We start from the raw sequence: 26,538 nt of genomic DNA, 5'->3' as shown, positions 1-26,538 counted from the left end.
GAGAGGCAGAGTTGTGGGCCAGGGCTGCTTTACCAGAAGGACTCTTGGAAACTGCAGCTCTGAGGAGGAGCTGCATCTCGTAGGCGGAGCTAGGTCCACCCAGGCGTTTTGCACAACTGAATAGTTACCATAGTGATTAAAGCATTTCTCAAGAAATTTGAAAGAATCAAAGCAACACTCCATGAATGTTTTTGAAGAGGGAATAACATTACAACATGATGTAAAACTAAACAGGGAACTCTGACCAAATGATAATGATTTTCTATTTTATACTTTTCACGCAGAATGACAGAATAGAGATATTAACTCGGGGTGAAAGTTTTTTGTTTTCTTCCTCCCCTTTCGGTGGCCATAATGTTGACTGATATTTAAAAGCTTAAGTAGTTTCAGAACAGCGCAGTGACAGGACTACATCGACTCCTGCTGCTGCGGACCAATCAATGCGCCTCCCTCCTCTGACACGGGTCCACAGCCTTCCTCTTCCTCCTCCTCCTCTACCTCCTCCCCCTGTCTCTCTCTTTTTTAAAACTTCACAGTAAAACACAGAAATCGTCCTCAAACGCCTCACTCCATCTCCAACCTCCAGCGGCTCTTCTGCTCCTCTGTCTGCCTCTGCTTGTGTGATTCATCCGAAAAAACTGTGAGTGCACACACTTTGCTTTGGGTTCTGAACATTCGGTTCAGTTTTTGTTGCAGAATGATTCTGATGATTACTTCCAGAGTCCTCACTTTTTCTGATCATCTCCTGCTTCCTTTGGGCTCTTTGCTTGTGCGGGACTCACAGGATTACTGCCAGATTTTCCAGATGTCTCTTTCTCTCTGTCTCTGTCTCTCTCTGTCTGTCTGTCTGTCTGTCTGTCTGTCTGTCTGTCTGTCTGTCTGTCTCTCTCTCTCTCTCTCTCTCTCTCTCTCTCTGTGTGCGTGTGTGTGTGCGTGTGTGTATGTGTGTGTTTTGGGGTGGAGGGTCGGGGTGGAGGGTCAGGGTGGGGGGTCTGGGATTGCTGGGACGATCGCAGTGTGAGAGCAGAAGGAGGGTGTAGAGGTTGGGGTCAGTTATTGGTGCATATCTCGGTGTTGTCTTTATGATTGGTAATATCCGCAGTAAATCAAATAGAGTGAAAAATACGGTTAAAGTGTGCAAAGTTCTTGAATCTTATATGATACTCGAAAAAAAAATAAAGGAAAGACAAGAAAAAAATGCAGTGGAAGTTGGCGTCTGTTTTCATTTTTAATGCATATTTCATATTAAAAATAATGAATTAAGTCTGAGATTAAGAATGAATGAGTAAATTTCATGCGTGCTTTTAGCTCCATGCCCCCTCAGTGTTACTGCAGTCACTGTTATTAAAGTGCATTAGTCCGCTGCAGTGGAGACAGCGGGATGACTGCGCTGATCGATCAGAGGAGCTCTTACAGGAAGTCCGCTTTCCTCTTTGAAACCTGAGCTGGATGAGCTGACACTTAGCTGAGAACACCCCTGTAATAACAGTCTTTAAGGTTTATTATGACATGTGTGGTTTTCTGATCAGCAGCCCTGCATGCTGAAATAGACTGAGTCAGGCTCTCAGCAGCTGTAATCCCGCAGACGTGTAATCTGGCTCTTGTGTAATCACGGAAAAGGCAGTCGATATAATCTCTGAAAACTGAGTGCCGACATTCACTTTTCAGAATTTATTTATTAAGAGTCCCAGACGTACTGGCAACTAAACCGCTACAGGAGGCCTCCAGGCCACCGGCGGGCGTCCGTGAGCTCCTGAATGACACAGGAAATAGCTCAGCATTCTATGTTTTTTCAAAATGGAGATGTAAAATAATTAAAAAGATTTATTCATTGAAATTTAAAATGTTAAATTAAGAACTGACATGGTCTACATGTGAATGCAACATTTGAAATGGTATAATTTGATGGTTTATTTTTTAAATAAGTCTATTTTATTCTAATTCTTCTTCTGTGAATTAATATTTTCTTATTTGTACTTGGGGTTTATGTTTCATACCCACTTTGTTTGCAAAGCAATCTCAACGCGTAATGGACTATTTTCACTTTAACACGTTCAGTTTCTGCAACACTCTACTTATAATAAATAATATCTGACAGGATGAACTAGCCTACTCAAGAAATGTATTCTTGACTCATTGTTGTCTTAAATGTTCATTGATCTGTGGGCCCCACAAATTAAATTCTACCGGGGCCCATTCAGTCTGATGGTAATCCTAAGAGCTGCTTAAAAACGGATGTGACTTTAAAAGGTCGGTCAGTCTCATCACCATGGCTACAAGGTGAATAGCCTGTTTGTTTGAGCACAGATACTGATAACATATCTGTCGATAGCTTTATAGATGTGGATTTATCAGAGTTATAGCTTACGGCCCGGAATCAAAACAGGAAGAGTTACTTTTTACACTTTCAGGTGTTTATTTAATTCAATAGTACATATATACACATAATATAAGATGACTTAAAAAATTCAGTGAAATGAACAAAATGGTCCATTTTTGTTTATAATTAAACTTTATCAAAACTTTATCTAATTCCATGGGTTTTTTTCTTTTTTTTTTTTTTTTGTGACCTGTCTTGGGATCTAAGTGTGGTGGATCTGGTTGCCAGGAAGTGTCAGTGCAGATTTATTTTGCCAAACAGGAGTGAGAAATGAGTTATTCCTCCTCTTGCACAGTTGACTTGATGGAATCAGTGGATAACCAGGGTGTGTCTGAGTCGTGCATCATCCTGCTCACGCCACATCTGGCATGGAGAGACAAAGACGACGAGAGACACGGGAGAAAAACATTTAAAGTTAAATCAAATATTATTTCTTTTTTTCTAAAATGACCAACGTTGCTCATTGGCTAACACTCTTGGTGCATCTATAGGCGTTAAGGCAGCAGTGGGGATAAGTGAGGTTTTTCAGAACTGACTTATCTAGTTTTATAAAAGCACCAAATATTCAAATAAGACAATAGATCACAAGTTAATAACTGATAACCACAGCAGGTTCTGCTATATCTGTTCTTCACAACATCCTCTGTTTATGAGCTCTGCTCAGGAAACGCGTCATGATGCCGACGCTAAAATAGAACGTACTTGTCAATGTGTGCTAATGCTGGCTGTGTGTTTTCTGACTCTTTACCACCTATCCTGCCTTTAGGTTCACAAACATCTATGTTCTGCAAATTCTTTCCAGGCTAAATCAGCTTGAACTTTAGATGTTTTCCCATCTCTCCCCTCAGAGCCATCATGGTTTCCCACAAGGAGTTTGAAAATGCGGGGAAGGGTCCGGGGCTGCAGGTGTGGCGCATCGAGAACATGGACCTCAAGCCCGTCCCCAAAGGGCTGCATGGCAGCTTCTACACGGGGGACGCCTACCTGCTGCTCTTCACCACCTCAGCACCGTCATACAACATACACATGTGGCTGGGTGAGACTGCAACACACACATAAAACACACATAAAACCCCAAGACGGCTGAGAGATCTCCTGCAGGACAAAACGTATTCCAAGTCTGCCCTGACTGTAGATTTTATGATTTCACTATTCATTTTCAAATGCACTGGGTTTATTTCTTGACATTGACTAACGAAATTATTCATAGCCCTTCAAACATTTTCAAAATCTGTCTTCTAAACACTTCTAAGTGTTTTATTAGGAGTAATTAAAAGCGGAAGAAAAGACAAACAGGACAATGATCCTAAACATTCAGCCAGAGCTTCAATGGAAAGGCTTGCATAAAGGTGTCAGAGTGGCCCAGTCAAAGTCCAGACCTGAATCCATTTGGGATTTGGTGCCATGACATCACCTTCTTAAATTAATGGCCCAAGTCATCTTTCTCCAGAAGTTTTTTTTGTACAAAAATGACATAGGCCAATATTTTGGGATGGTGACCATATCTGAAATTTCCAAAGAATAATAGACAGAAACTTCAACATTTGCAGCTGCAGCAAAATATAGTTCTGCAGAGGACTGACCCTGGGGGATTGAATACAAATGCACACCACACTTAAAAGACATTCAACACCATGGGTCCTTTTTCTTACTTTTACTTTAGACCAATGCACAACTTTGCATCCGTCTATCACAGTTTATGTATTACAGTGCTTTTTAATGTCTCGTTATGATAATTCTAAATTTTACTTCCTCCAAAGCTGATGCAATTATTGTGCATGCATGCAACACAAAATAAGATGAAATAGCAAGCTCATCTTGCTATTTGAAATAGTAAGATGAACTTTTAAATCCTCTTTTGTGTCCAGAAGAGAATTCAAAACATCCTCTTTTGTATGCCAAGCTGAAAAATTCTACCCTGAAAGTCAGAGCTGCTTGTAAAATTCCATTAGCATTTTCTCTTCTCTGTGGTTTTCATTTTCTGCCCCACACCTCAGCGCAGCCAGTCAGGTTTAACTTCTCTGACTATTCTGAACTTAAACCTAGAGTTGTTGTGTTCCGGGGTTCCTTGTTTTCCTTGAGAGTCTAGGTTCTGCTACTCACCATCTCGCCACCAGATAGCACCAAACTCACCCCTCTCTGGAGTGGTGTGTCGTCATCCTGCACACCTGAGATCAATCTACTCGTCAGGCAAGGTGTACAAGAGGAGCTGACTACCACCACTCTGATGCCTGAGTGTTAGCCATCCACGGTACCTCTGAGCCTCTAGAGCTAGTCTCTATTTCTTCTCGTTGACCGAATTAGTAGTGATTCTCTTCGTTGTTTCCTGCTTCCAGGTTGTTTGCCCTGAGAAGTTCTGGACTCTCCCGGCTACCTCCTCTGTTGATCGCAAGTCCCTCCTGGATCCCTCCACTGGCAGTCGACCCGCTTCCCTGTTTCCGTTCGGCCTGAATCTACCCGTCTGCCCCCCCCGACGCCTTCCTTCGCTACCGTCTGGATTTCGGTGGCTAAGCGCAGTTCCCCCCAGGACCACAAGAAACTAGGACCCCGAACCCTGCAGTTACCCTCCTAATACAAGAAACGCCTGCTCACAAGTAAGATTGTTCCAATTCTTCGCCAGCAATTCGATTTCCCACACCCTGTGAACTCACCATCATCTTGCCGTTCCTTCGTAGCGTGCTGATACTCCGAGAGCCCTTCCCCTGGACAAGACCGCCATTTCCGCTTCATTCTCTAGAGCTGTTCAAATAAACTCATTCATATCTTTATTGCTCTCCTGAGTCGTGTTCTGCATGTGGGCTAGAAATATAGACCCCAATATGACAGAACACTCAGGCCAACAGAAACAAGTCCAGCAGACGCGATCAGGAGAACGTTATCCGAGCAGCACAACCTGCTCCAATCACACGAAGCAGCATTAAGAGAACTTAGCGCCCGACAAGCCGAGACTAACAAGCAGTTAGCTGAAATTGTTAATTATCTCAAACCTTCCGTGTCTCAGGAGGCTCCGTCAGACCCAGCTCCAGTTCCGGCTCCGGTCCAGCCCACGTTTTCCGAGGTTCGACCACCACTGCCTGAGAGATTTTCTGGAGACCAGAGTCAATGTAAAGGTTTTTTGATGCAATGTTCTATAATTTTCAATCACTCCCTCAGAGTTTCCTTCAAGATGGTTCTAAAATCGCTTATGTTTTGTCCTTGTTATCCGGGCGGGCCTTAGATTGGGCCCAGGCCCGATTTCACCCTCAAATTATAACTGCTCGTTTGATGAGTTTTTGAAAGAGTTCGACAGGTTTTCAATCAAGACGCTGATAAGTCTTTCAACTCGCGCCAGCTCATGGGGATTAAACAGGGCCAACGCACAGTAGCAGATTTTGCTATAGACTTCAGAATAAGCAGCAACTAATTGGAATGCAGTTGCATTGAAGAGCGTTATTTCAACGCTCTTAACGAAGGTTTAAAAGATGAACTGGCTGTCCTAGATGAACCAGAGACTTTGGAAGAACTAATCAGCCTAACTATCCGACTTGATAATAGGATCCGGTCCCGTAATAGGGCGAGGAGACAGAGACCCACCAGTTCTGTTTCAGGGAGGCATGCCAGCGATTGCTCCACCACAGGCTTCTCAGGACCCTGAACCCATGCAGGTGGGTCGGACACATCTCTCTCCTGAGGAGCGTCAGAGACGAATCTCCTCTCGTCTCTGTCTGTATTGTGGCTCCCAGGACATTTCCCCAATGTCCAGTCCGTTAAACTCCCGGGTCCGCCAGTAGAAGTGAGGGAGCTGGCGGACCACCTACAGAGAAAAGATTCTCCTCGCCTGTCACTACCTGCCACCTTGATCTGTAAAAATCAGTCATTCTCATTGTCCGCTCTGGTTGACTCAGGTTGTGAGCAAAATCTGATAGATAGTATGTTAGTTCAACAAATGTCTATTGAAACCGAGCCACTCTCAATCCCTCTTCGAGTCACTGCCATTGATGGAAACACTTTACCCCAAATAACTCATCAGACCAGACCATTACACCTAATCATTTCTGGAAATCATAGTGAACTCACCTCTTTTTTTGTTTTTCCCATGGCCAACTCTCCCATCATCCTCGGTTTTAAATGGCTCCAGGAACATAATCCCCACATCAACTGGGCTGATAGACTTGTCGAATCCTGGTCCACCTCCTGTCATTTGTCTTGTCTCCACTCGGCCGTTCCCCCAGGTCCGCCATCGGCAGAACCGCAGGAGGCAGATCCACCCGACCTATCGATCATCCCACCGGAATATCATGATCTAGCTCCAGTATTCAGTAAGTCCAAGGCTCTTTCATTACCTCCACATCGACCATACGATTGTGCCATAGATCTCCTGCCTGGTGCGCCTCTACCCACAAGCCGTCTTTATAACATTTCTCGACCAGAGAGAGAAACTATGGAGAAATATATTAAGGAATCTCTAGCCGCCGGCATAATTCGCCCATCCTCCTCTCCTCTGGGAGCAGGATTTTTTTTTGTTGGTAAAAAGGATGGTTCACTAAGACCCTGCATCGATTACAGAGGGTTAAATAACATAACCGTTAAGAATAAGTACCCCCTGCCTCTGTTATCCTCTGCCTTTGAACCTGTTCATGGCGCAACAGTTTTTTCAAAACTTGACTTGAGAAATGCTTACCATTTACTCCGTATTAGAAAGGGAGATGAGTGGAAGACTGCATTTAAGACACCAATAGGTCACTTTGAATACCTGGTGATGCCGTTTGGATTGTCTAATGCACCAGCCTTCTCCAGGCCCTAAACCACGTGTTGAGGATTTTCTAAATGTGTTTGTATTTGTTTACCTGGATGATATTTTGATTTACTCCAAGACTCTAGAGGAACACAAGCATCATGTTCGCCAGGTCCTACAACGTCTTTTGGAGAACAAATTGTATGTCAAAGCTGAGAAATGTGAGTTTCACCAATCATCAGTGTCATTTCTTGGATTCATACTTGGGGGCGGACAGGTAAGACCCACAGAAGAAAAGATTCGAGCGGTATTGGAATGGCCGACCCCCCAAACCCGTAAACAGCTCCAGCGCTTCCTGGGTTTTGCCAACTTCTACCGTCGATTCATTCGTAATTACAGTCAAACCGCCCTACCGCTAACTGCACTCACCTCTACCAAGATTCCCTTCAGTTGGACCCCAGAGGCAGAAGCTGCCTTTGTTCAACTCAAGAACCTTTTTGCTAATGCACCCATACTCATTCAGCCAGACCCTTCCAAACAGTTCATTGTTGAGGTTGATGCCTCAGACACAGGAGTTGGAGCCGTGCTTTCCCAGATCTCTTCCCAAGACAACAAAACTCATCCCTGTGCTTTCTTTTCCCGCAGGTTATCCCCTCCTGAACGTAACTATGATGTAGGGGATCGGGAGCTGTTGGCCATCAAGTTGGCTCTGGAGGAGTGGCGGCATTGGCTAGAGGGAGCGGAGCATCCGGTGCTGGTCTGGACCGATCATAAAAACCTCTCATACCTGCAATCAGCTAAGAGGCTTAACCCCCGTCAATCTCGTTGGTCACTATTTTTCTCCAGATTTAACCTCTCCATTTCCTACCGTCCAGGGTCACGCAACATCAAGCCGGATGCTCTTTCTCGACTACACTCACCTGGGGATTCTGAAAAGATTCCAGCCACTATCCTACCCCCCAGCTGTACCGTTGCAGCAGTTACCTGGGAGATTGAAGATATTATTAGACAAGCCCAACTTTCTGAACCCACTCCCGACTCATGCCCACCTAATAAGATATATGTGCCCACCTCTGTCCGAGCCCGTTTCTTACAGTGGGTTCACGCCTCCAAGTTCTCGGGCCACCCAGGTATCAGCCGTACTATTGCACTTGTAAACCGTAAATTCTGGTGGTCTTCAATCCATAAAGATGTAAATGAGTATGTCTTAGCCTGCACCATCTGCTCACGTAATAAGGCATCTCACCAACCTCCATCTGGTCTCCTACAGCCGCTACCCATCCCCAAACGCCCATGGTCTCATATTTCCATAGACTTTGTCACAGGATTGCCACCTTCTAAAGGCATGACCACCATCTTAACCATTGTAGATCGTTTTTCTAAGGCCTGCCACTTTGTTCCCTCCGTAAACTACCCACAGCATTTCAAACTGCCCAGTTACTTATTAAACACGTTTTCGCTTGCATGGCATACCACTGGAGATCTTATCGGACCGTGGACCACAATTCATTTCCCAGGTGTGGAAAAATTTCTGTACTGCACTTCATGCTAAGGTTTCTCTCACCTCTGGTTTTCATCCACAGACTAATGGCCAAACTGAGAGACGTAATCAGGATTTAGAAACTACTCTCCGCTGCTTCACTTCCTCCAATCCGTCAGATTGGAGCCAGTATCTCCATAATTGAATACGCACATAACAGCCACATCTCTGCAGCAACTGGTTTGTCCCTTTGAAGCCTCCCTAGGTTATCAACCCCCGTTACTTTCGTCCGAAGAGGAAGACATCTCTGTAACCTCAGTCCGCCACCATATCCGTCGTTGCCAGAACATTTGGAGAACCACAATTCACAACCTTAACAGCACAGCCGAACAAAACAAACGACAGGCAGATCGTAAAAGGGTTCCAGCTCCCACCTACACTCCCGGCCAGAAGGTGTGGTTATCGTCCCGAGATATTCCTTTGAAAGCCATTTCCAAGAAATTGTCTCCCCGTTTTATTGGTCCCTTCGAGGTCGAAGCCATTATTAATCCCTCTGCTATTCGCCTTCGTCTGCCAGCCTCCCTCCGAGTTCACCCTACTTTCCACGTTTCTCAGATAAAGCCCGTCCAGACCAGCACGCTCTGCCCTCCTTCCGAGCCCCCTCCTCCCCCCCGAGAAATTGATGGTCATCCGGCCTACTCCGTCCGCCGGATCGTGGACTCCCGTCGGCGAGGTCGTGGTTGGCAGTACCTCGTCGATTGGGAGGGCTACGGTCCGGAGGATCGCTCCTGGGTCCCGGGATCTTTTATTTTAGATCCTTCCCTCATTACAGATTATCACTCGTCGCTCCCATCTTGCTCGTCTCGGCCGCCAGGTGGCGACCGTTGAGGGGGGGGTACTGTTGTGTTCCGGGGTTCCTTGTTTTCCTTGAGAGTCTAGGTTCTGCTACTCACCATCTTGACACCATATAGCACCAAACTCACCTCTCTCTGGAGTGGTGTGTCGTCATCCTGCACACCTGAGATCAATCTACTCGTCAGGCAAGGTGTACAAGAGGAGCTGACTACCACCACTCTGATGCCTGAGTGTTAGCCATCCACGGTACCTCTGAGCCTCTAGAGCTAGTCTCTATTTCTTCTCGTTGACCGAATTAGTAGTGATTCTCTTCGTTGTTTCCTGCTTCCAGGTTGTTTGCCCTGAGAAGTTCTGGACTCTCCCGGCTACCTCCTCTGTTGATCGCAAGTCCCTCCTGGATCCCTCCACTGGCAGTCGACCCGCTTCCCTGTTTCCGTTCGGCCTGAATCTACCGCCTGCCCCCGACGCCTTCCTTCGCTACCGTCTGGATTTCGGTGGCTAAGCGCAGTTCCCCCCAGGACCACAAGAAACTAGGACCCCGAACCCTGCAGTTACCCTCCTAATACAAGAAACGCCTGCTCACAAGTAAGATTGTTCCAATTCTTCGCCAGCAATTCGATTTCCCACACCCTGTGAACTCACCATCATCTTGCCGTTCCTTCGTAGCGTGCTGATACTCCGAGAGCCCTTCCCCCCCTGGACAAGACCCGCCATTTCCGCTTCATTCTCTAGAGCTGTTCAAATAAACTCATTCATATCTTTTATTGCTCTCCTGAGTCGTGTTCTGCATGTGGGCTAGAAATATAGACCCCAATATGACAAGAGTCAGTTGTTCCTTGAATGCTTCAGCTGCAAAACAAGAACAAGGACTCAAAAACAGAAACGGCTGTGTGTCATGCACAGTGATGTCAGTAATGTGTTAATTTGTTACTGACGTCTGACCACTTTTTTCAGTAACGAGTAATCTAACGTGTTGCTATTTCAAATCCAGTAGTCAGACTACAGTTACTTATCAAAATAATTTTTGCGTTACTGCGTTACTATCTTCTGTTGTAATTTAATCGTATTTCCTCTACGCATCTTGTTGAGTGACCGACGTCTCTATGCAACATAAATGTAAACAATGGAGGGAGATGCGCATTTTGTTGGTGGAAAAACTGGAACTATTTTGAGTTTCTGTCGCCAAGTCCGATTATTATAAGCGGCTTTGGGCTTCATTTTTTTAAAGTCGCTTGCAAATTTAATGAGTGGCGGGTTTAAAATCCTTCTTAGAGTTTTCCAGACAACAGTGGACCACACAAATTACTCACGTTTTTTATTTTTTTAAACTTTTTTTTCTACAATCTCCTCTTCAGTTCAACCTTATCAGTGGAGACACATTGTTGATGTTACCATTATAAAATAGCTGACAATTAAATATCGGCAAAACTCAATGTGATTTTCACAGGAGGCGGAGTGTTGTTGTTAACAGCTGCTGAAAGTAACTAAAAAGTGACTTTTAATGTAACTTAGTTACTTTCCAAATCAAGTAGTCAGTAATATAACTAAGTTACTTTTTCAAGGAGTAATCAGTAGTCCCATTAAAGTTACTTTTTCAAAGTAACTATGACATCACTGGTCATGCAGCAGCAAAATGTCTTTAAAGTGCAGCCAGTCAGGTTTAACTTCTCTGACTATTCTGAACTTAAACCTAGAGTCAGTTGTTTCCTGAATGCTTCAGCTGCAAAACAAGAACAAGGACTCAAAAACAGAAACCGCTGTGTGTCATGCAGCAGGAAAATGTCTTTAAACCACAGAAATACAAATAAAGTCTGGTAAGGTGGAATAAAGCAATGTGTCATTTGGGTTATGTGTGTTTGGTTAATGTTACTGAACTAACCTGAGGGCAGCCGTTTGCCCTGAAGGAAGCTCAGTCCTTCTGCAAACGCAGTGAAACACAGAGAGCTGCTGTCTGTCCTCTGCAGGCGACGAGTGCTCGCAGGATGAGAGTGGAGCGGCGGCCATCTTTGCCACGCAGCTGGACGACTACCTTGGGGGTGGGCCGGTCCAGTACAGGGAGGTGCAGAACTTCGAGTCCAACACCTTCCTGGGATACTTTAAGTCAGGAATCAAGTACCAGGTGAGCTCTGCTCTCTGACAGGGCACATTATCTGGTTTATATGTATTTTAACCCGATAATATAAAACATGTTCGTGTTCTTTTCAACATAGTTTTCACCTTTCTTTTGTTTTTGATCCTTTCAGCTGTTAATCAAATATAATCAATAACTTTCTTCATTGCTTACCTTTTTACACACATCCTTTATCAAAAAGGTGGAACATTTCCTGTCGCGGAATAAAGTAAAATCCTGAAACAGTTGAGTGAAAATCAAATATGTTGAGATGTACCCTTTATTAAAATAATTTCATAATCCTGTATATTTACCTTAAATAGTTGTTTTAACTATTTTTCTATGTATGCATGTCTTCACATTTGGAATTAATGTTGAAAACGTCACTTAGGGTTCATTTGCGCTCCAGTAATCATTACAATTCCTGTGTCTTACAAATGTCCAGCAGAGGCAAAATCTCTGCCATCTTTTGTTAAGAAAAGAACTTAGGAGATCTAATACTGCATTTTCATCTTATAACTATTGAAACTGTTCCAGGAAACTGTTAAAAAAATTAGGGAAGTCCCTTTGAAGTTGAGTATTTCAGAGATAAATAGAAGGACCATCAACCTTACCGAAAATAGAGGGAACAAATCAGTGGTTTTCAACCATGAACCAAGTTTTAGAGAAGTATTTCACTATCAGCAGGCATGATCATGATTCCCTCATCATGGAAACAATATGAAGAACCAGCATTCACTAGAACACAAACTAATAACACTCAAATAAACATTAAATGTTTTTTATATTTTACACTTTATGTAAAAAAATAAACATATTTTAAACTCTAGAACAAAGATAGAAATAACATACAAATAAATTCAAATAAATGATTTTAAAATTGTACATTTTATAACTCTTTGGGATCATTTGCTAGAATGTTCATTCCTCTTAGACTTTCTTGATTTTCTTATGTTGTAGCCACAAGCGTCACTGTATTTGATCGCTTAAGTCTGTCACGTATCACGTTATGAAGTAGTAATACTAAATAAAGTGGATGGAAAATGATGTAAAAAAAAAAACTTGTCTACAGGGAAGCTGGCAAGTGGCAGTTATTTTTTTATTTTTATCACACATTGTAATGCATGTTTCAATGTAACACACACATCACGAAGCAACACTTATGTCACTTCAGGTGATTTATTGCTAATTAACAATTATCTACTAAAAGAATGGAACATTTTTAGCTTTATGCATGTCTCTACGCTGATGATAGCATTCAGTTCACGTCCCATCATCCCAGCATCATGCAGATCATCAGTCACAAAACTTTATGTTCGATAAATAAATCAAAACCTCAGCACTGAGTTGACGACTGAATGATGAAGTAAGTCTCTTTGTTTTGACCTTTTTACTGCTTCTAGTTAAAGTTTTACCAGTTTAAATTAATTTAAATTAATTAAATTAAATTAAATTCACACACACTGCGAGAGTCAGAATGACTAATGGAATGAAGAAGAAGAAGAAGGTATGATCAGTTGACCTACACATAATTACCCTGTTTAATGATTGCTACGTCTTCTGAACTTTGGCACAGAGGAGGTTATGATTAGAAGTTCAGAGAACACGCAACACGTACAGCTGAGAGCCACTTCAGCCTCGGGGTGTGTCTGATTTTGATTGGCTTTAACTCACCAACCAGGTAGTTCAAAGGGGGACATCTGAAGCACAAAGCCAAACTACTTCTACCAGCCATGTGTTTCTCATTTAGACACACATGCACTCACACGTTTGCGCAGCTATCTTTGAGGGGACTTTCCATTGACTTCCATTCATTTCTACAGCCTAATTCTTACCCTTACCGTTATCCTAACCCTAACCAAAACTCAGTTCACACCTTTGTCCTAAATGTGACCCCTGACCCAAAAACAGTGTTTCCCCTTGTGGGGACCAGGCTTCGGTCCCCACAAGGAGCAGTTGGTCTCCACAACGTAGTATATGTCAGGAAAATAGTCCCCACAAGGTATTAGCACACACACCCACACACACACACACACACACACACACACGCACCCACACAGAAACAAACCACGCCTACAAGCTTGGCTTTAGCTGAATGCAATTAGCTCAAATTCTTGTTTACTACTTTAGTTGGAGGTCGGAAACTGCGCTGCACATGTTGGTCCAGATGCCCTTTCACAGTGAAGCAACAGAACATCAGCTTTTCCAGGGCTGGCAACTCCATTGTTGGGAAACAACAGGGGCTGCATTGTTACCGTGGAAACTTTTAACTACCACGCAGCGGGTAGAACAGCATAAATCTGGTGTTCATTTGGAGGTCCAAACAGCAAATTCCTCTGAATTTAATGATCCGTCTCTGGTTGAAGGTCTGACTCATGCTACAGAACGCTCCACTGAACCAGCCACTGAACTGCATGCTCCCCTTTGTTGTTGTTGTTCTCGTGAAATGACAGCTGTAGTTTCCACCAACCTCTGCTGTTAAAGAAGTTACACTGCTCCTCTCCAGCACATCCCATCAGGAGCTCCTTTGCATGCAAATGAGAGAGAAATGATCAAAACAGAAAATACCTGAATCTAAAAGTCCAAACATCCACAGATCAGAACCGTGTGACTGAGTGAAAAGTGCTCTGAATGGTTGATGTGGCTCCTGTTCTAATAAATCGTTTATTTATTCTATCATTTTTAATCAAGTGTGCTCAAAAGTTGAAATTTTATTTTCTGTGGTTGAAAGTGAAACAATGCATGATGCATGATGATTTTGATGATGACATTTGACAAAACGGTTACTTTATGGCGTAAAGCTCTCTGAACTGACATGTTGCTGAAATTTGCTCTACAAACAAGCTTTATTTAACTTGAAAGAATTCTCTTTCCACCGCAAAGTACATGTTTCATGGACCGTGTGATTACTTTGGAACGCTCTCCAACATTCAGCTGTGACTTTCTTCTGCAGAAAGGGGGCGTGGCTTCAGGCTTCAAGCACGTGGTGACTAATGACATGAACGTGAAGCGCCTGCTGCACGTAAAGGGCCGCAGAGCCATCAGAGCAACAGAGGTGGAAATGTCCTGGTCCAGCTTCAACAAGGGAGACTGCTTCATCATCGACCTGGGAAAGGTGAGAGTCCTTATGATGCTTCTGAATGTCCAGCCAGATAAATGATAACTTCTTAATTTGTTCAGAGTATAAGGTTTTATGACTAATATTTTAATTCTATTGGTAGTTTTTTGTTTATAAATTTAAAGTTATTTTTTGTTTAATAGTTTTGTCAAAAAAAAAACAGCCAAAAAGCCAATTTTTTTATTATCACTGATCCAAGTTGGCTGCTCAGTGGCGCAGTTGGTAGAGCTGTTGCCTTACAGCAAGAAGGTCCTGGGTTCGATTTCCGGCCCGGAGTCTTTCTGCATGGAGTTTGCATGTTCTCCCTGTGCATGGTGGGTTCTCTCCAGGTTCTCCGGCTTCCTCCCACAGTCCAAAAACATGACTGTCAGGTTAATTGGTCTCTCTAAATTCTCCCTAGGTGTGAGTGTGTGTGTGTCCTGTATGTCTCTGTGTTGCCCTGTGACAGACTGTCGACCTGTCCAGGGTGAACCCTTTTTTTTTCCTGACTTTGGGTTATAAATATGACCTAGTGTCATATTTAGGTCATATATGATGAGGCCACTCCGAACTTGTCTTTGAGGATCCGGAACCCATTTTTTCGGGTGACGTCTCTCCACTGGCTTTCTTTCTTTAAAGGTGTAGAAATGCTAAAACCCACCCACTATCTTCCCTTAGATAGTTACTATCTTTACTTTCTCTCTTGGAGGTGAAAAAAGACTAAAAACACCCACTATCTGCCTTCTAGATAGCTACGTTCTTTACTTAAATGTGAAAAAAGATTAAAAGTAGCCAGTATCCAAACAAACAAACAAACAAACAAACTACAACAACAAAACCCAATTGCAACAGTCCTCACTGTTAAGGTTCTTATGGATCCGGTCAGTAGTCAATCACAGGGATGAGACCTCAGACTCCCCTCGTTTGACGTGGAGGTGGACTGAAAGTCAAACTCCTCAGGCTAAAGCATCTGGTCGCCCTCGATCTCTCCAACTCGCTGGATCCTGTTCGTGACACCAAACTGTTGTGGAAAGTTTTCTTTAACAAAGAGTGAGGAAAAACTGTTTCAAAACCCAAAGAACCAGAGAAAGAATACATTCTTAATCAGTATTTATTCAAAGGCTTTACAGCGTTTGAAGTCTCTGCTCACTGAACACAGTCAGGAGAAAGAACACAGCATACAGTTTTATAGGGAGGGTTTCACTCCATTCACATAGTTTGACAATCTACTTGGTTACACAACAGATTGGAAGCACACGTATCTTCTTTATCTAGAGGAATCAAGCGCATCATGAGGTTGCAAGGTAGAAACAATTTAATAGAGAAAGTCTTCTGACGCCAGTTCTGTCAACGCGGTGAGAGAACTGGCGTCAGAAGACTTTTTTATGAGCATGTGCATTACATAAGAATCATTATATTGTTAGGCATTGTTTTACTTATAATTATGTGGCACACTGAAAAAAATAACTCTTTGGATGAACATAAAAAAATCATGGAAAAGATTTCCACCTGATTACTTTGCTTTATTTTAGCACCATGGAATTTTGTTACTCCTATTTAAAACAAATGTGTTAGGTCAACTTAATTTATTAAGGTTGATTCAGCTCATTTACTATAGTTGGACCCGATGTAATTTAAAAGAGCCAGCCCAACTAATTTGTAATGTTTTGGACCAAATAATTTACTTTACTAAGATTAATGCAAATTTAGTTGAAACCAACTTTTTGTTTTCCATTTCTTTCTCTGAAGAGTTTTTGCGGCACTAGTGGCCCTCCAAACGTGCAGTGTGCTAAACCCCTGCACCACCACAGCACACCCAGGAAACCAACTTATGTTACAGTGATACCTTCACAGCACTTATTAAGTTGATCCAACTCATGAGAATTAAGTTAGCTCAACAAACATGCCTCATGCTGAAAGAAAGTTATTTAATCATTTGGAAATCCTTTCCATAATTTAATTGCATTAATTCAAAGACTTTTTTTTAAAGTTACATCACATTAAGTGTTTTAAGACAGGACTGGGTGAAAGGGTAGAAAGAATACTCAACAATTAGAAAAGGTCCAACAGAACTGTATTTTCATGCTGTAGTTTTTACAGCCATTTGTTACAGTGCAGTTCTTAAATGCCAATGGTTCCCTGCAGAGAAAAACAAATATCTATAGTTTAATGTGTAACTAAAACCGCTTTGAAGTTTTCCCAGGCGCAAAACAGTTATGTTGCATAATCTTCCATAATCTCGCGTGATCCTCTGATCTCACTAGACCAGAGCTTCTCAATTCCGGTCCTCAGGCCCCCCTGCCTTGCATGTTTTCGGTGTTTCCCTGCTGCCACATACCTGGACTGAATCTATGAGTGATTAACAGGCTTCTGCAGTACTTGATGCCTGAACAGGTAATTCAATCATTTGGATCAGCTGCTCTGAAATAGGGGCAAATCTAAAACATGCAGAGCAGGAGGGCCTGAGGACTGGAATTGAGAAGCTCTGCGCTAGACCTTCTTCGGAGGGAGATAAATCTGACTAAATTGAATCATATTATCTCAACTTGAATACATTTTATTCAAGTTGAGACAAAAAACGATTGTCTTGCGTGGTCTCCTGTGATATCCCGTGATTTCCCATAATCTCGCGTGAACACAAGTGATATCCCGTTATCATTTAGTTAAAAGTACATGATATTCTTTTGTTAATGTGATAACCCTGTAAGTTAATTTTTTTCAGTGTAAGCTTAAAACTTTCCACTAAAGGGGATAAATATAATGTAATGTTTCAATTGTTGATTTTTGTGTTCTTATGATGCACTTTGAACTGCTTCGTTGCTGAAATGTGATATACAAATAAAATTTGATTGGATTATATAATTTTGAATTAGTGAAAAATCAGACGGAGGGTGACGGCCTGGTACTCTACACGCAGAAGGTCTTTTGACTCCTAGAGTCATAAATGGTGCTGCAGGTGATCCTCCTGTCTTCTTGTCCTTCCAGACAGTTGAGGGTTCAAACATCCTTTTCCTCTCTTTTTCTCCCCGTCCTGCAGGATGTGTATCAGTGGTGCGGCAGTGAGTGTAACCGTTTCGAGCGGCTCAAGGCCTCCCAGGTGGCCATCGACATCAGAGACAATGAGAGAAACGGCCGAGCCAAAGTGCACATGGTGGAGGAGGGAGGCGAGCCTTCTGACATCATAGAGGTGAAGCATTCTCACATTCCTCTTTTTTTTTTTTTTACCCCATTTTTCCCGATGAACCACATCGAGCGTGAGCCTCAAACAGGATCGTTCTTTGGAATTAATGTTGGTCGGAGTGGGAATGGGCAGACACAAAGATGCTCCAGTTCTGTGCCACGGTGACATTGTAAACACTTCCTTTACATCACAGAGGAATAATGAACCCGAGGACATGGGGGAAGTTTGAGATTGATCCTTTTTCTTAAGTTTAGTTTTGACCTGGCTGAAGTTAGAGGGACCTCACATCAAACAATCAAACTGCTGCCATTCTGCTGATTTCCTTATGGAGACCAAATCAGTGACTGACTTTTCAGCTTGTTTGTTCAGGCTCTAGGATCCAAACCCACCATTGCTCCCAGCACTCCAGATGACGACAGGGTGGACACCTCCAACAGGAAGAAGGGCGCCCTCTACATGGTAAATATTAAACCATCTGTAAAGTCTAATAACTGCATGGGACCTCCTAAAACAAAGCTATTTTACTCTACTACAGTCTACAAACCACAGATTTCATGTTTGCATATTCAATGCACGCTAATGTGGCTGTGTTTTGTTGCTCTTCAGATCTCAGATGCTTCTGGCTCCATGAAGGTGACGGCTGTGGCTCCGTCCAGTCCCTTCAAACAGGCCATGTTGTCCCCTGAGGAGTGCTACATCCTGGACAATGGGGTGGACAGGAACATCTTTGTTTGGAAGGGTACTGAAAAGTGTTCATATCTTGAGGATGTAGCAGAAAAATTCTTAAAGTGACACTGATGGGTTTTAATCCATCCATCATTGGCCAAAACACCTCATTAATGTTGGACTATTGTGTCTTTGATCTTCAAGCTCGCTGCATTAGCTTGAGGAGCAAAGCTGCTTGATAAGTTTGACTGACAGTCAATCAGAAAGATGAACATAGCAAATTTAGTTTAATTTTAATTTAATTTACTTTGCAGGGACAATGCACATTAATTGACATTCCTGTAAATGCTCCAAAATTAGGCAAATGGCAATTTTTTCAGCTGTGGTCCCTGAGCAATGAGACATTTGTCCTGCTAAAGACAAAAATAGTTATACAAACAAGGTCTAAATGACTTAACATAATTAAGTCATTTCACTGTGTATTAATAATTGTAACTGTTTATTAAATACTATTAATAAATTTGTTAAACTAAAATTCACACATTTGAGTGTGGGGGATACTAATCAGCTGGCCATGTTGCGAAAAGCAAAATCTTGCTGCCACCGTTGTACGTCATAACAACTGTCCAGAAGTAATAATTAAGAACAAAAGTCCTGCCAGCTGCACTGTATCTAAAACCAGAGGGGACAGTTGTGCAAGCATGCAACACCTCAACCAGAAAAATAAAAAATATGAACGAAAGTTTATGAAAAGAATAAATCACAGCTAACATAACAAAGCTGCTACAATTCTAGAGCACAACTTAAAGTGATATTAAAAGTCCAAAATAATATGATTATGACACCGATGAGTGGAAACCCATACATGAACGAAAACTACATTTTACTATTTCTTGCTGCCGTTTTTTAAATTTTTTTTATGAAGCATTTAATTAAATTAGAATTGCACCACAGTATAAACTGATGGCCTTCTCCTTTTAACTCTAACAGGTCCAAAGGCCAATGCTTCTGAGCGTAAAGCCGCTATGTCTGCAGGACAGCAGTTCATCAAAGACAAGGGTTACAGCAGTAAAACACAGGTAAGGTCCCTGCATGCCTAACCAGTCAAAAAAAAGTCCCACAAAGTGTTGCTAAGCTAAAGCTGACAGTCAAGTTACACCTGCAGATTCAAGTCCTTCCTGCCGGAGCAGAAACAACCTTGTTCAAGCAGTTCTTCAGCGACTGGAGGGACAAGGATGAGACAACAGGACCCAGTAAGGCCTACACTATCGGTCGCATCGCCAAAGTGGAACAAGTGCCTTTTGATGCCTCCACCTTGCACACAAACACATCCATGGCTGCCCAGCACGGCATGGTGGACGACGGCAAAGGCAAGATCCAGGTAGGAGTGTGTTTCTAAAAGCAACCTGGCACAGAGAGTCGGGTCGCCAGCCTGTGTGAAAAACAGGGTTATGATAGTTTTTGGTTTTTCAGCATAGTTTAGTTTAATTTTGCTGTTACTTTTTGTTTGTCAAAGTCAGTTTAACTAGTTTTAAGAGTGTGTTTTCTTGGTTTTGTTAGTTATTATTAGTTACACTGCAAAAACACAAAATCTTACCAAGTATTTTTGGTTGAGCTTCTGGTGAAAATATCTTACTACATGTGGAATAAGACAAAACTAATTTACAAGTAACTTTTTAACAACATGTCCCAGCTTGTTTTAAGTCAATAATTCCTTAATATTGATGAAAAATTATTTCACTTACGACATGGGAAAAAATGTGTTTTGTTTAAGTTAAATAATCTGCCTATGGAACTAGTCCTTTAACTACTTGTAAGTTAGTTCTGTTTTATTTCAAATGTTCTAAAATATATACAGAATTCTAGAATCTAAAGAAAAAATACTTGAAAGTTAACTATATTAACCTTACTTGTAAGTAGGTTTGTGTTCTTGCAATGTAAATATTGTTAAGATTTAGCTTAGTTTTTTTTAAGTAGGAGTAGTTTTAGTTTTTCTTATTTTGGTTAATTATAAGGTGCAGAATTCAGAAAGGTCAAAGTATTTTTATTATGATTATGTATACATCAACTGGGTAATGAATACTGAACAGAAGATTCCATTTTCACAAAATGTCTTTATTTACAGTTAAACAACCAACTGACTTGTGTTTTCTCTCTTTTGCTGTCGTCATTTTGTACACTAGTGTAAGTTCTGCCGACAGCTCACATAAACTGCCTGTGTGGGGAAAAAATATCAGTTTCACCTCAGTTTGATATAAATTATTAAACACAAAACCAAAGGCTATTATTTCAATCATTTCTGTATGTTTTATTTAGTTTTATAAATGCCCAACATAGTTTCAGTTAGTTTTTCCCCATTGATCATTGTTTTTATTTATTTCCGTTAACGATAGTGTTTCCTCAATTTCAGTTTTCGTTATTCTGTTCATTCTCGTTAACTATGATATCCTTGATGGGGAAAAAAAAACATTCTCTGGTGTTCAGATCTGGCGAGTGGAAGGCGGGGATAAGGTCCTCGTGGATCCTGCTACTCACGGCCACTTCTACGGCGGAGACTGTTACCTCATCCTCTACAGCTACAGACAGGGGAGCAGGGAGCAACACATAATTTACACCTGGTGAGGAACCGGAACACAGACAGTTAGAAATGCTGGAGATGTGTTGGGGAATTTCTCAGACTGTGTGTGTTCCTCCATCAGGCAGGGGCTGAAATGCACGCAGGACGAACTGGCGGCTTCAGCGTTCCTCACAGTGAAGCTGGATGATTCAATGGGAGGATCCCCAGTTCAGGTTGGAACACGACACACACTGACATCTCTTGGTTATGCAGGCAAACAGAGCAAACTGGCAAAAGCTAGTTCAGAAAGTCATAGATCATAATAACGAAGGACATTTACTAAGGGGCAGTGTACAGCTCAAAGAAAAATGTCACAGTTTCACGCACTCTACCAGACTAAGCTAAGTTGCATCTGCAAGTCCCTTGACAGATACAAATTAAAAAACAAAAGATTCTCTTTTTTGCTATTGAAAAATGTGATTAAATAATTTTTTTCTTTGAATACTGAATTTCAGTATTCAAAAAAAAAAATTAACAACACATAATCATTAAATTTAATGAAGCATTAAAACCTTCAGAGGACTAAAAATATTACATTTGCTTTGTTTTTAATGTATTCACCCAACTTTAGGTAAAAAGTTGAAAAATAGCTGTAACTTGATAAGGATCACATAAAATTGAACTATTGTGCCATGCTAATCTAAAAATCCGTTCAATGTTATTTCATTTGATAACGCAAACAAAACAACTACTGCAGATGTCCAGCAGAGGGCAGTGTGACTTAAATTTTTAACAGACTATAATTTCACAATAGCCTTTTAAAAGAACACCAACTGTATCAGAATTTTATTCCTTAGTGATAACAAGTTTTAAAGTTATGCTAAAATAAACCCACTCTACTGAGTTTTTATGTTTTGTTAGCTTCTTGTAATGGGTAATCATTTAACAACCATGGCAACAAGTGAATGAACAGTGAATTACAGGCATGAGAAGAAAAATGACTACCTTTGTCAAAGTGTTCATTGACATCTGCATACATGCAAATATGAACTGTAGGGAAACCTAGCACGGTATATCATGGTTCTATTGGTACCATGACATACTACTGATCCAGACTCCGACTGGTTTGAGTTTTACCTAAAGAACAGGGACTTCTTTGTACCGGTACGTGACTTTTCATCAGACAGGAATCATATGAGGGGTACCCCAAGGTTCCATCTTAGTGCCCCTCTTATTTCTCCGCTCGGATTATAAGAAATAATGCAATTAGTTACCAATGTATGTAATGAGAGTAGTGATGAACTCAGGCTTTAACATTCAAAGTCACATAAAGACAGTTATAAAGTCAGCCTTTATCACCTGAAGAACATTTCCAATATGCGGAACTGCAATTACTGCAACTCTGACCCACTTGCAGTTACTGGAGAAGCTGCTGCCCTCTCCTTTGGATTAAATAAATAACTTAGTTCCACTTTTCCACAGGTGAGAGTGACTCAGGGTCAAGAGCCTCCCCACCTGATGAGCATCTTCCAGGGCAAACCCATGATCATCTTCAGTGGCGGAACATCTCGTAAAGACGGGCAGTCACAGGCCGCCGCCACTCGTCTCTTTCACATCCGCCAGAGCTCATCTGGTTCCACACGGGCCGTGGAGGTGAGTTGGTGTGCAGGGGATGATGATTTATGGGGTGTAGCACAGGTTCTAAGTTTTCTTTACCTCCCCTTTCAGGTCGAGGCCTCTGCTTCCAACCTGAACACCAACGACGTGTTTGTGCTGAAATACCCGAAAGGCCTGTTTGTGTGGCGAGGTGTAGGAGCCAGTGAGGAGGAGATGAATGCAGCCAAGCATATTGTGGGCTTTTTGGGTGGCAGTCCCAGCAATGTATCAGAGGGCAAGGAGCCAGGTGGGTCTCAAAGTCAACGCAGGCGGATAAAGATGTGGACGATTGATAGATTCTTACCAGCTGACCAGCTCTGGTTCCTTTGATGGACAACTGGCATTCAAAGTTATTATAGTTAATTAAAACTAATGAAATTACAAAAAACTGAAATTGAGATAATATTTTCATAAACTGAAATAAACACGGCGCTTACTGGGGGAAAATAACTAACTGGAATTATATTATTTGTTTATAAAACTAAATATAGATATATATATATTTTTTTTGATTGTTGTTACTTAATCTGTTTACTAGACTTTCGAACTGAAATGACCTTGGTTTATTTTTGCTCACACAAGCAGTTTATCTCAGCTGTGGGCTAATTACTTTACTCCATACTCCTCCTGGTGGCCACTGTACACTAGTCCACAAAATTTTGACAGCAAAATTTGGGAGAAAACACTAGTCACTTGGCTGTTCAACAATAATTAAATTTTTATTTTTTTTTAAATAGAGTCTTCAGTATTTACTACCCAATCGATGTAAACATAATCACAATACACAATACAATACATTGTATAAAATAATAAAAGACAGAAAAACAAAGAAATAGCAAGAATAATTAATTGCACATATGCTTCAGGTCTGGTTTTAATTTGACTAGATGCAGATGATTCATCTAGTCTCCAGAGCAAGAAGGCTGTGACTCATTTCCTGTCATGAATACCACCAGGTCTTGAATGCCTAAACCTAACTGGTTTTTCAGTGGGTACTGAGATGGGAGCCAGGTACAGTCTTGGTGTGGAACAACCAAACCAAAAGACAACATGATTTTATTTTGAGTTTTATTATGTTGGGAATTGAGGCATGGGGCCAGGAGTGAAAGAAGGACTGGTCAGTGCTAGACACCTGACCAGCAGTACAGCAACAGGTGAGCGTGGGGAGGGGGGCGCTGTGTTAGTCAATGTGCCATATGAGAAAGCTCTGGTCAATCTAGTCCTTTTTAAAGCGTCTCACTACCTGAGGACTTGAACTCATTGAACTAGCATAAAGAAAAACTACATACCTTCAAGCAAGCAGATCGTCGGTTACCCAGACGGAGCAAACTACTTTCATTTGACGGCTGTTGTTTTCTCTTCCTTTCCAGCTGATTTCTGGTCTGCTTTGGGTGGCAAAAAGGAGTACCAGACGTCAAAGGCCCTGCAGAGCACAGACAGACCTCCTCGTCTGTTTGGCTGCTCCAACAAAACTGGAAGACTTATTGTAAGTGGGAAACAACTTCCTTTATTTTTATCCAGAGATGCCAAATGTATATTAGTTTAATACATTTTATTTTTGAGCTATAATGCATTAGTAAAACCTGCATGCTGTCAAACTGAGTTTCCATTTGCACTGCTGCTCAGGTGGAAGAAGTGCCAGGAGACTTCACACAGTCAGACCTGGCCACTGATGATGTCATGATCCTGGATGCCTGGGATCAGGTAAGATCAGAGTTTTTTCACTCCTGAAATGTAATTTTAGCACGTAAAGCTTCACAGACTGTGCAGAGTCATGGTTTTGATTTGTAGGCTACCTGATTGAGCTTTTTTCTGATTGTGTCTCTTTGCTCCCCGCAGCTCTTCCTTTGGGTTGGCAACGAGGCGAATGCAGAGGAAAGAAACGGGGCTCCCAAAATAGGTTGGTTACATTACACCTGTAAACAAACACAGAGGGGATTCTCTTCTGTTAGGTGCTCTGAATGAACAGCTGGGCTGGTTCTTAAACGAAAAGTTAAAAAAGATAATAAATGTATAATGTTTCGGTCATTTAGGCTCCCTAAAGCACAAAGCTAAATTTCAGGTCTAAGATCTGTGACAAATATAGACGATTCTTTTAAAATTGCTGGAAACTTAAGTACAGTGGTTTTCAGGTTTTTGGTTTTTCTTAGAAAAGGTTTCTGTAAGATGTGCTGATTCTACTTATTTTACATCCGTCTTATGTTAGAACCAGATCCAGGAGGGAAACCCAGATTCTCCCTAGTGTCACATTTTAGTTCCTCTTGCTAACTTCCAAGACATTCCGTGGACAGAATGGATATTCATGCTGTGTTCGATTTGTCTTGGCACTTGAAGTTTAGAGCTGAACCTTGAGATGACATGCGCGCTGTATAAATAAACTCAATTGATTAACACTGAGCTGAAAACTTAATTTTAAACGTCTAGTGTCTGCAGAATAGTAGCTATAAAATTCTGTTTCTTTTCTCTTTTCACCTCTCAGCCAAGGATTACGTGGACTCGGATCCGTCTGGTCGAAAAGGACTGCCCATCACCACCATCAAGCAGGGGGCGGAGCCTCCCACATTCACTGGCTGGTTCCAGGCTTGGGATGCCAAGATGTGGGACAATGATCCACTGGACAGGATCCGGGCCCGTTTCTAAACACAGAACTCCAGCCTTGTCCTTTGCACTCCGTTTCCTTACTTTTCAGCTCTCCATTTTTCAGATCAATTCCTGCTTTATTCAAATACCTAAGTGCCAATAATAATGTTACCACAGTTATCAAGTCCTCTCAGCTTACAGTCAGAGCTTGTTGCCTTTATATACCAAGAGATTATAATACCAATTATTGGTTATAATACCAACCAAGAACCTCAGGTAAAACTTAAAACAAGATGAAAAAAACAAAAATAGCACATCCCCTCTGTTTCTGTGTCTTGCCAGTGTCAGTCGACACCCCCATATCTGTTTGTCATGTTTAGTATGAAAAGGTTGTACAGAACACACTCCAGTTACATCCTGCATTGAATTGTTGAATTTCCTGCTTGTGAATTTTAGGACCCACCGTGTAACATTTGTAAACGCTAAGTGTGTTCGTTCCCATTTTAAACGATCCTGAAACGTTCTTGCGAATGGCTTTTAAATAAAACTTTGTCGTTGGAACCTTTGGGTCTGTGAACATTTTAATTACTTTTTTATTACTGGTATGTTATAATGCAACACATATGTCATATTTTCATCATGTAAACCAATTTGAATAGTCTAGTTGCTGAAATGTAGAATATATTTTACAAACAACTTGCCTTGATATTGTAAGTGACTGGTTGAGCTCACTTACTGCACCTCAAAGAGTATAATCTACAGAAAAAAATGTTTATCCTAAAACAACTGGTAGTTCACAGTGAGCTGAATCCAATGAGTATAAATGAGTAGAAAACTGAGTGGAAGGTAAAAGTGTGGCAGACAAACGTGTACACAAAGCAGAACTAACTTCAGTGTTGATTTGACTGTGAAGCAAAGACAATTCAGGCATTTGGTGGAGTTTCACAAGGCATGGACTGGAGTCAGTGCTTCAAGAGCCCACATTTTAGCCACTCAAACAGAAAAGAACATGAAATTATAAAACATGCTAATTTTTATGTTTATACATAAATACGAAAGCTAGCAATTTCAAAGGGGTTTTAGGAAATTACTATCGATGAACTCATAATATTGAAAGTAAATCTGCTAAACTTACATTTTTATTGTTAAATTATATTAACATAGATGTCAGTGGAAAAAGTCTCTTGCCGACTATTGAACACTAGGTGGGATAGGACCCCCGAAAGCTTCCTTTAAATAGCCCACAGGCGGGGGCGCAATTC

The 26,538-nt window shown here is 41.6% G+C and overlaps 1 protein-coding gene across 2 annotated transcripts; it reads left to right on the top strand.

The window, feature by feature from the left end:
• Window positions 1-507: 507 nt before the first annotated feature.
• Window positions 508-25,841, top strand: scinlb (scinderin like b). 2 transcript variants are annotated; one of them, XM_044133035.1, is made up of 17 exons: window positions 508-640; window positions 3,229-3,416; window positions 11,394-11,548; window positions 14,493-14,654; window positions 17,674-17,823; window positions 18,187-18,276; window positions 18,424-18,556; window positions 19,474-19,562; window positions 19,649-19,864; window positions 20,968-21,101; window positions 21,183-21,273; window positions 22,523-22,693; window positions 22,769-22,943; window positions 24,067-24,182; window positions 24,323-24,400; window positions 24,536-24,596; window positions 25,176-25,841. In XM_044133035.1, the coding sequence occupies exons 2-17, from the start codon at window positions 3,236-3,238 to the stop codon at window positions 25,334-25,336; spliced, it is 2,163 nt and encodes a 720-aa protein (XP_043988970.1). In that variant the 5' UTR covers window positions 508-640; window positions 3,229-3,235; the 3' UTR covers window positions 25,337-25,841. The 2 variants fall into 2 exon arrangements, with proteins under 2 accessions (XP_043988970.1, XP_043988971.1); XM_044133036.1 differs by lacking the exons at window positions 508-640; window positions 3,229-3,416; window positions 11,394-11,548; window positions 14,493-14,654 and adding an exon at window positions 16,958-17,030.
• Window positions 25,842-26,538: the final 697 nt, after the last annotated feature.

This window comes from Gambusia affinis, linkage group LG12, assembly GCF_019740435.1.
Source record: "Gambusia affinis linkage group LG12, SWU_Gaff_1.0, whole genome shotgun sequence".
Classification (NCBI taxonomy): Eukaryota; Metazoa; Chordata; class Actinopteri; order Cyprinodontiformes; family Poeciliidae; genus Gambusia; species Gambusia affinis.
The sequence above is the reverse complement of the archived record's forward strand: the minus strand, read 5'-3'. Positions and strand labels throughout refer to the sequence as shown.